We start from the raw sequence: 11,107 nt of genomic DNA on the forward strand, positions 1-11,107 counted from the left end.
ACAACAACAACAACAACAATAGCAATAGTCTTCTACCATTAAAATGGCTTGAGTAGTGAATGTATTGATATGTGATAATAAAGTTATAAAAAAAAAACTCACTACAAACCAAAAAGACCCATCAAAATTAGGGACTTCTGCGAGGTAAAAATTCATTAATATACTGTATAAAACTTATACAGAATATTTTCTTAAGCAAATCTCTTCTTTTATAAGCCGGATTTAGTGGGGCTGCTTAAAGTGTGAGAGTAACACGTTTGTTGGTGAGTGATGCGGCTGTCTTGTTATATCTGACCAATAAACAAGTTTATTACTATAAAGTGAAGTACAGTATATGTCTGTCATAGTAGTAATTGACATGTATAAACTATTTATATATAGGAAGAGCCTAGTTATGCACCTGTGTGTCCTGCTGGCTTAGTAACGTGTGATGGGTTAGTGGTTCCTACTGGCTTAGTAGTAACGTGATGGGTTACTGGTTCCTACTGGCTTAGTAGTAACGTGATGGGTTAGTGGTTCCTACTGGCTTAGTAATAACGTGTGATGGGTTAGTGGTTCCTACTGGCTTAGTAGTAACGTGTGATGGGTTAGTGGTTCCTACTGGCTTAGTAGTAACGTGTGATGGGTTAGTGGTTCCTACTGGCTTAGTAGTAACGTGATGGGTTAGTGGTTCCTACTGGCTTAGTAGTAACGTGATGGGTTAGTGGTTCCTACTGGCTTAGTAGTAACGTGATGGGTTAGTGGTTCCTACTGGCTTAGTAATAACGTGTGATGGGTTAGTGGTTCCTACTGGCTTCTTAGTAACGTGTGATGGGTTAGTGGTTCCTACTGGCTTAGTAGTAACGTGATGGGTTAGTGGTTCCTACTGGCTTAATAGTAACGTGATGGGTTAGTGGTTCCTACTGGCTTAGTAATAACGTGTGATGGGTTAGTGGTTCCTACTGACTTAGTAGTAACGTGATGGGTTAGTGGTTCCTACTGGCTTAGTAGTAACGTGATGGGTTAGTGGTTCCTACTGGCTTAGTAATAACGTGTGATGGGTTAGTGGTTCCTACTGGCTTAGTAGTAACGTGTGATGGGTTAGTGGTTCCTACTGGCTTAGTAGTAACGTGTGATGGGTTAGTGGTTCCTGTTGGCTTAGTAGTAACGTGATGGGTTACTGGTTCCTACTGGCTTAGTAGTAACGTGTGATGGGTTAGTGGTTCCTACTGGCTTAGTAGTAACGTGTGATGGTAGTAACGTAGTGGTTCCTACTGGCTTAGTAGTAACGTGTGATGGGTTAGTGGTTCCTACTGGCTTAGTAGTAACGTGTGATGGGTTAGTGGTTCCTACTGGCTTAGTAACGTGTGATGGGTTAGTGGTTCCTGTTGGCTTAGTAGTAACGTGATGGGTTACTGGTTCCTACTGGCTTAGTAGTAACGTGTGATGGGTTAGTGGTTCCTACTGGCTTAGTAGTAACGTGTGATGGGTTAGTGGTTCCTACTGGCTTAGTAGTAACGTGTGATGGGTAAGTGGTTCCTGCTGGCTTAGTAGTAACGTGTGGTGGGTTAGTGGTTCCTACTGGCTTAGTAATAACGTGTGATGGGTTAGTGGTTCCTACTGGCTTAGTAGTAACGTGTGATGGGTTAGTGGTTCCTACTGGCTTAGTAGTAACGTGTGATGGGTGAGTGGTTCCTACTGGCTTAGCAGTAACGTGTGATGGGTTAGTGGTTCCTAATGGCTTAGTAGTAACGTGTGATGGGTTAGTGGTTCCTACTGGCTTAGTAGTAACGTGTGATGGGTTACTGGTTCCTGTTGGCTTAGTAGTAACGTGTGATGGGTTAGTGGTTCCTGCTGGCTTAGTAGTAACATGTGATGGGTTAGTGGTTCCTGTTGGCTTATTAGTAATGTGTGATCGGTTAGTGGTTCCTGTTGGCTTAGTAGTAACGTGTGATGGGTTAGTGGTTCCTACTGGCTTAGTAGTAACGTGTGATGGGTTAGTGGTTCCTACTGGCTTAGTAGTAACGTGTGATGGGTTAGTGGTTCCTGCTGGCTTAGTAGTAACGTGTGATGGGTTAGTGGTTCCTGTTGGCTTAGTAGTAACGTATGATGGGTTAGTGGTTCCTACTGGCTTAGTAGTAACGTGTGATGGGTTAGTGGTTCCTGTTGGCTTAGTAGTAACGTGTGATGGGTTAGTGGTTCCTACTGGCTTAGTAGTAATGTGTGATGGGTTAGTGGTTCCTGTTGGCTTAGTAGTAATGTGTGATGGGTTAGTGGTTCCTGCTGGCTTAGTAGTAATGCGTGATGGTTAGTGCTTCCTGTTGGCTTAGTAGTAATGCATGATGGGTTAGTGGTTCCTGCTGGCTTAGTAGTAATGCATGATGGGTTAGTGGTTCTTGCTGGCTTAGTAGTAACATGTAATGGGTTAGTGGTTCCTGCTGGCTTAGTAGTAACATGTGATGGGTTAGTGGTTCCTACTGGCTTAGTAGTAACGTGTGATGGGTTAGTGGTTCCTGCTGCCTTAGTAGGAACGTGTGATGGGTTAGTGGTTTCTGCTGGCTTAGTAGTAACATGTGATGGGTTAGTGGTTCCTGCTGGCTTAGTAGTAACATGTGATAGGTTAGTGGTTCCTGCTGGCTTAGTAGTCACATGTGGTGGGTTAGTGGTTCCTGCTGGCTTAATAGTAACAAGATGGGCTAGTGGTTCCTGCTGGCTTAATATTAACGTGTGATGATTTAGTGGTTCCTGGTGGCTTGGTAGTAGCACGTTTCATGTGTTAATGGCTCCTGGCTTAATAGTAGCACATTTGATGGGTAAGGGTTTCCTGCTGGCTTAGTAGTAGCATGTATAATGTGGTTAGTTGTTCCTTCTGGCTTAGTAGTAGCATGTTTTGTTTTTTAAGGGAGTTGCTTGATGCTGGTGAAAGACTGTTGATCCAAGAAATTGGAGCTACCCACCCCTTCTTAAAAGGAGATAAAATTTAGTTCATAGGCTGCTAAAATTTCTTCATTTTTTTAGCCGAGTGTGAAAGAGTTAGCTACCCAGCATAACCCAGTAAAATTCAGGACTGTCGGTCTTATTTTCAGTGGTGTCCTTTAATCTTCTGCCCAGGATGCGATCCACAACTGTTAGGTAGCACCCAAGTACTTATTGGGTACTTACTGTTAGGTAAAAGGGCAGCAGGTGTAAGGAAACATGCCCAGCATTTCATCCATGCCCAGTCATCACCGGTCCCATAGTTTGTAAGCTGAGGACATTACCAGCTGAGCCACAATCACCTGTACCGAATCATGAGCCTGATTACATTACATATTGCTGCACACTAACAGCACCTTTCAAGGCAGGTGAAATTGCTGACCTAGAAAATGTACAGAGAACCTTCACGGCGCGCATAACGGAGACAAAACACCTCAATTACTGGAAGCGCTTGAAGTTCCTGAACCTGTACTCCCTGGAACGCAGGCGGGAGAGATACATGATTATATACACCTGGAAAATCCTAGAGGGACTGGTACCGAACTTGCACACGAAGATCACTCACAACGAAAGCAAAAGACTCGGCAGACGATGCAACTTCCCCCCCAATGAAAAGCAGGGATGTCACTAGCACGTTAAGAGAGAATACAATAAGTGTCAGGGGCCCGAGACATTTTAACTGCCTCCCAGCATGCATAAGGGGGATTACCAATAGACCCCTGGCAGTCTTCAAGCTGGCACTGGACAAGCACCTAAAGCCGGTACCTGACCAGCCGGGCTGTGGCTCGTACGTTGGATTGCGTGCAGCCAGCAGTAACAGCTTGGTTGATCAGGCTCTGATCCACCAGGAGGCCTGGTCACAGACCAGGCTGCGGGGGCGTTGAACCCCGGAACTCTCTCCAGGTAAACATGCCCTAGACTCTGTATAAATCCTGTGGGTGAAGTGTTTTCCTGAGAGTATTATAATAATCACAATGAAAGGACTAAATCAATATTTGGCAAGTCTCCTAACACCTGTTCCTCCTGTTCATTTAGCTGTAATTAGGTACCTGGGTATTAACTAACTGTTGTGGGCCACATTTTGGGGAGAAGGTCAAAATGACCACAATGAAAATAAGTCTTGGTGTCTTGGTTAGTGGATGAAATAAGTTTACAGTATAATTTAGTAAATTATTATTTTTGGCAAATTGTAATAAAAAGGTACTAAACCTAATGCACCCTAATTTATCCTGGCCTAACCCAACCTAATCTAACCTAACTCAAACTCGCCTCACCTTAACCCAACCCAACCCAACCAAATCCAGTTCACCCCAACCTGACTCACCCCAACCCAATGCAAATTAACTCCCTCTGACTCAACATAACCTTGAGGAAGGGATGAAAGATTAGTGGGTTAATTAGAGTAAGTGTGGTTAATGCTTTGTCTGTTGCATGTATCTCACTGGGAATGCATTTGTTTAAATGTATTTTGAAACTATTTGGCTTACTGTGATTAGCCAGGTGTGTCACATTGGAATGGCCTGTTTGAGGCACCCATTCCAATATACCTTTTAGTTCTCTTATTATTAATATTCATTCTGATATCTAAAAAGATAATATTTACCAAGTAATGTACTGTATAACTAATTTTTCCATTGTGTTGATAGTGCATTTATTAAAAAAAAATATAAGCTGGATTCTGACCTGGAAATTAACTAAATATTGACCAGCCTAGCAAGCAAGGTTATATACTGTTCTAGCATGCAAAGTTGCATGTCAGTATATTTTACAACCTGTGCAGTGCCAGAAGGTGCTAGATAAAACCTCTTAACTTCTGAAAGCACCGACGTCAGTGAATTATCCTGGTGGAAGGTTTGGTGATTTATTAAAGTGTATTCATACTTTTTCCAACAATATACAGTAATCTAAGTTTAGTTTATGTTAGGTTAAGTTTAGATTAAGTTAGATTAGGTTTATAGGTTAGGTAAGGTTTAGGTTAAATTAGATTAGGCTTAGGTTAGGTTAGTTTAGGTTAGGTTAGCTTAGTGAGTACTGATAGGTTAGGTTAGGTTAGTGTTTACTGATAGTTTTACTAAATTTATGCAATAGGACCCCGATTTAATGGGTGCCTGGAGTGCATCAACAGAATCTGTTTTCCCATAGAGATGTGTTCTAGAGCCACAATATTCCATATCTAATTTCAGTTAATTTTTTGCCATGAATATTTATCCAATATTTTTCCCTTGATACATGTTTTCAGTTCCATATATACTGTTCCAAATATTTCTTGGATGTGTATGAAGAAAATAATGTAGTAAGAGATTTTACAATTCACAGTGTACAGAATTTGCCGCCAGTGTTGATCCTGGCTTGCACACTGGATGGGCTGTTTATGCTTATTTTAGGCTGTCATAACTAAAAAGAGAAATAGAGGGTGATGGAATTGGTTGAGAAGAATTTAGACATTTCTCATGAACTGTAGATGCTTTACAGGTTGATACTACTTTGGATTTTTGTGAAGTTATATAAACTTTGAGGTTGATGCCACTCAGGATTTCTAGGAAGTTGTAGCAGCTTTGGAGATTGATGGGGATTTCTTCAGATACATATATGTAATGGTATAGAAGGCTGGATGAGATCTTTTCTTTTTTCAGTATGAATTAAATTTCTCTGTAATAAGTACAGAATGGGAATTGATCAATTTTGATTTTGCCTGAAACATACTGAAAACATCACAGCTTGCATTTCATGCTGGTAAAACACTACAGTACCACTATCACCATAACAGCACTGTATGACCCTTGTAGGTTTAGTGCTTCTTTCTTATTATAATAATAATATCACCATAACATTTTTTAAGTTATCAGAAAAATTTGAAACTACGAGTCTATTTTTTTTTTCGCACTGGTTATCTTTTGTACAGTACGAGTCTATGTTTTTTTTAAGTGCGCACTGGTTATCTAATCACTGTGATCATCAAATTATTTTCCATTTCAAAAATCAAATCAAAGCATTTCTTGGATATGATTGTCAACTGCATCTGTGCATATCCTTCAGTGTGTTTCAAGCTGCAAACTGTTAATCCTTGGTAACAGTTTCCAGTGGTCAACCTGTTTATGTCTCACACACAGGCAAAGTCAGTTACTGGACATTATTTTCAGAACATTTTACAATGTCCAGTTTATTTTCTAAGGTTGTGAATTTTCTTTCCTGTGGTATTTGTGTATCACTACCTGTACTTAAATAATCCAACATTCAAAAGGGCAAGTCTTTGTTCTTAGTGAGAGTATATACTAATTGGTTCCAAAGTACCACTGTAATAAGTGTAGATCATCGTATGTTTAAATGTGGTTCATTGTATGCAGGATGCAGATTCTCAGCTTCCTATTGGCATGCCATACCCTGATCCATGTCAACTCTTTTCTCTATACTGTATCATGAGCTGCTGCTTTCTTTTGAGTGGTACTCTGTCATAAACTATATGGATTTAGTTTTGTTATAACATTTTGGGCTTGTCTGGGTTGCTATATTAATGTAGTGGAGTGCATGTCATCCCCTCCAAAAATGATTAAAGATACATTTGCCATGGTATGCTCTTTACATATAGAAAAATATGACATACTGTACAATACTGTACTGTGGAAATATAAACACATATGCAGTATAATGTGATCTTTTATTGACTACGTTTCGCCCACACAGTGGGCTTTTTCAAGTCACAAACAGATCTGCCTGGGGTGGAAGGGACACGAGTATTTATAGTCAGGTCCAGAATGCTGAGGTCAGGTGGAGAATGCTGCATCTGATGATGTACCGCTATCCTACATAAGAACACAGGAATGGAAAAACACTGTAGAAGGTCTGCTCACAAACTTATCCAATCTCCTTTCCAAGCTACCCAAGATTTTAGACTCTATAACCCCATTCGGTACATCATCAGATGAAGCATTCTCCACCTGACCTCAGCATTCTGAACCTGACTATAAATACTCGCGTCCCTTCCACCCCAGGTAGATCTGTTTGTGACTTGAAAAAGCCCACTGTGTGGGCGAAATGTAGTCAATAAAGGATCACATTATACTGCATATGTGTTTATATTTCCATTGTGTCGGTATTTTATACCATTTATTTCCAATACTGTACTGTAGAGAAATATTGTACAGTTTTTAATTTCATAATAAAATGAAAATAAATACGTATTAGGAAAACCTCTATGAGCAATGACTTACACATAGTATGATAGTACCAGGTCACATGGCCTCCTGGTGGTAAAGGGTATGTAATATGATGCAGTGAGATTGGGCCTTCACCTATGTTACATCTATGCATAGGTCACAAAATAAGCACTGTCATAACTGACATAATTATTGAAATGCATATGATTTGCTCTTACTTTATGGTGTTATGGGGTTTGTTTATATATACAATTGTCCAATGTATCTGGGGGGATATGTTCCAAGACCTACCGCAAATACTTGAACTGTGGATAGTAGTGACCCCTATATATAAGTTCTTTTTCTTTGACATACATATCCATGATAAAGTTTAATTGATAAATTTTGCGCGTGATGGGAAGCACTTCACGGCTTTTCTTAGGCTTTGAAGACCTGTTACCATCACTACTTTTGTGCTTTGAGTCATTATTAAGCAAAATTTAGAGTTATTTTTGAACCACAATAAACTGTGGATAACGGAAATTACAGAAACTGAATCCACTGATACGGGGGTTCTGCTGTACTATGCCAAAACCCTAATTAGTAAGGCTGTTGGTGAGATCTTAAAACTGTTAAGGATACTTATGGACCAAATAATTAGCAGAAATTTATTACCAGTGTTCGTGATATTTATTCTCAAAGAAATCTCTCTCTTACTCCCTCTGTGGTGGAGACTTGAAAAACAAACAAACACAGTTTTATATACCCATTTTAATAAAAATTAAGATGATTTTGTAAATCTTTTGTTATTTTACTTGCAGAAGTGTGAAGTATGTGAAATGGTGAGGTGACAGCCATTCTATAAACTCCATACATTAAAAAGTCATTTTGTAATATATACTGTATCCAGGTTCTGATTATTGTTACACTAGTATTGTAACATGAAGTTTTCTTACAAGGTATGTATATCACTGTGTTTATGTATGTATATAGCTTTCCTCACAGCCATGGCCAATATTTGATTATGTATATTTCAGAAAACCAATGGGTATATAAATTTTTTTTGTACTGTAGTAAATTGTTGATAGTAACCATACAGAGAATTTTTGTGTGTTAAATGTTTTGCACTCTGGAAGGAATGGTGCTCTTTACTTTCTGTCTCCTAAACATTTAACTCTTTAACTGTCCAAACATTGATTTACATTTTCACTGCTTGTGCTCCAAATATTTTGAAAAAAAAATTAACAGTGTCCAAGAAATTTTGAAAAAAAAAAAAATTATTTTTTCTTACAGAATTAAAGAGTATATTTTTGTGAAGGTAATAAGACAAAAAAAAAAAATCTGATCAGTACTTACCGAGATACAGTGCCAAGAAGTTTGTCGAAAATGATGTGGTGGCGGCAACATCGACGAATTCCACATACGCGCATTACATTATTTTGCGGTTTTTGTTGTTTTTTTCTTTTCTTTTCCAATTTTTTTCTATTCCTACTAACATTTGGGGCCTGAGAGACCAATACTGTATATAATGTATATATATAAACTCACTGTATTGAACACAATAACCGCACTAAAGTTATTATCATATTATTGTTTACCACTGTTGTTTATTACAATAAACATGCACAAATCTTGTATAATACTAATGTTCTATCATATATTTACATATTTACAATCACTGGACATGGTTTTAGAACTGCTGGAGCTTGTGGAACTCCTTGAAACAAGGCACCATGCACAGAGGCACCTTACATTCCTCACACATAAACCGAGTGTCTTTGCGTCTTTGTTGCCGTCTTTTTGTTTGTGCACAGACGATGCATCTCTTCTGAGCAAATTTCTTCTGAGTTGAAGGAAGTTGTATTATGAAATGATCACCTTCCCTCCTCAAACGCTTGGGTATATCCTGAGGAATTCGAGGACCGTGTTGTATAGCAGGTGTTGTTACTTGGTACTTCATTATGAGTTGTCTGACAACAGACAAACAAAATTCACCATACGGTGGTCTGTTGCCAGTCTTTATTTGGTACATATTATATGCATTGAGCATTGAAATGTCCATGAGATTGAAGAAAAGTTTCACGTACCACTTGTAACTCTTACGAACACAGTCAACAAAACCAAATTGCATGTCACATTTGTCAAGCAAGCGCATGTTTTGTGTATAATCAATCACTGTCACTGGTTTTTGAATACGTTCATTAGTCACTCGATCAACTTTGCCACTGTCTTGCATTTCATTACGGTGAATGGTTGTCAACAATGTGACATCTCGTTTGTCATGCCACCGTAATGCCATGATGTCATTGGCAGTAAACACCTGCACGTCATCACCACGAGCACCTGCATTGAGCCTGGGCATATGTTTACGATTAGAACGCACTGTGCCACACACATCTGTCTTGTTCACTCGCATGAAATCACTGAGTAATGGGCTTGTGTACCAGTTATCGGTATATAATGTATGCCCCTTACCAAGATAAGGTGCCATCATGTTTCTCACTACGTCACCTGAGATACCCAATAACATCTTGGTATCTTTCAATGTTTTACTACCCGTGTATACAACAATATCCAACACCAGGCCACTGTCACAATCACAGAGTACAAACAGTTTTATACCAAAGCGTTTCCTCTTGCTCGGTATATACTGCTTGAATGACAGTCTACCTTTGAACAAAATCAAAGACTCGTCAATTACAAGATTCTTGAATGGATAAAAGTATATGCTGAACTTTTGTTTGAGATACATGAAAACATTTCTAATCTTGTATAACCTGTCACTTCTGTCAGGCCTGGTTTTGTCAGAGAAGTGCAACATACGTAAGAGTAAGATAAACCTGTTCACTGGTATGATTTCACTGAAGACCGGGGTAGAAATTAGCCGATCTGTGGACCAGTATGCTTTTATATTATGCTTATAGATGTGAGGCATAAGCATTATTGTTGCAAAAAGCAAATACATTTCTGCAACAGTCGTCTCTTTCCACCTGTGTAGTCTTGACTGTGGTGATAAGATCGTATTTGCCATGGTGTACTCAAAATACTTATTACTTTCCCTGACAATAATTTCCATCAATTGCTGGTCAAAGAATAATTCAAAGAATTCCAGTTCATTGGCCGTGGTTCCAAGGGGACAAGTAGGTAGAATTCCACTTTGAGAGTCATCAAAGTGGTGAGGCTTGGGAACAAAATTGGGATTTTGCTGCCAATCCCACATACGGTTTGCTGGTGGATACTGGACATCATAGGCTGGTTGTGCGGGTGGTTGTGGTTGTGGTGGGCTGGTGGCTGGCGCTCCGCTTTGTCCTTGAACTGACGAGTCAGCAGCGTGGGTCCCAGCGTGGCCTGGTGAGTCACGCATGGCGGTGCCACTACCACCGCCACTACCATCACCACTAACACCATCCACTGATGCCTGTGGTCTATCCATGCCAAGTGTAGCCACATCATCCTCACTATCACTACCTAAAACTGGTGTTGGGCCACGGGATGTACTCCGGGATGTACTCCGTCCCCTGGGCACAGCATAGGGTACACTACCCGAGCGCATGTGGCGGCGAACATACCGACGCTTCACTGGTGAATATGATTCCTCACTATCACTACTCGAATGATCGTTGAGCGCAATAAAATCACAATCCACGTCACTATCATCATCATTACTGAAGTCAGAGGCCTGGCCACGCGAAAATATTAGTTTTCTCTTGCGATGAGGAACAACCGACCGTGAGTCACGAGTGCCCACACCAGAGGTAGAAGGTTGAGGATCGTCAGGGTTTTCTGCACTATTATCGATATCCTGGTCATTCTTTTCGGTCACTAACTGATCAAAGCCGTAGAATTCGTCTTCATTTCCACTTCCATCAGTGTCAGAACTATCAGATAGGAAGAGGAGAGTCCCAATTTTCCGGGGAGTGAGAGCTGACTTGCGACGAGGCATGGTGAACAAGGGTAACTGAGCCGGCGTTCCCACAATGCTATGCGGGCGCCTAGATTTTTTGTTTATGGCGCACACC

At 40.1% G+C, this 11,107-nt stretch overlaps 1 protein-coding gene across 1 annotated transcript in view; it reads left to right on the forward strand.

The window, feature by feature from the left end:
- The first annotated feature begins 203 nt into the window (after positions 1 to 203).
- The window catches only part of LOC128684346 (periodic tryptophan protein 2 homolog), a 160,886-nt gene continuing 149,982 nt past the window's right edge, over positions 204 to 11,107 (forward strand). Inside the window, exons 1-2 of the mRNA XM_070089131.1 lie at positions 204 to 263; positions 7,910 to 8,047. Coding sequence (XP_069945232.1) covers positions 8,030 to 8,047 — 18 coding nt within the window. The 5' untranslated portion in view covers positions 204 to 263; positions 7,910 to 8,029. The remainder of the gene's footprint in view (positions 264 to 7,909; positions 8,048 to 11,107) is intronic.

Source organism: Cherax quadricarinatus, chromosome 2, assembly GCF_038502225.1.
Source record: "Cherax quadricarinatus isolate ZL_2023a chromosome 2, ASM3850222v1, whole genome shotgun sequence".
In the NCBI taxonomy this organism is placed as follows: Eukaryota; Metazoa; Arthropoda; class Malacostraca; order Decapoda; family Parastacidae; genus Cherax; species Cherax quadricarinatus.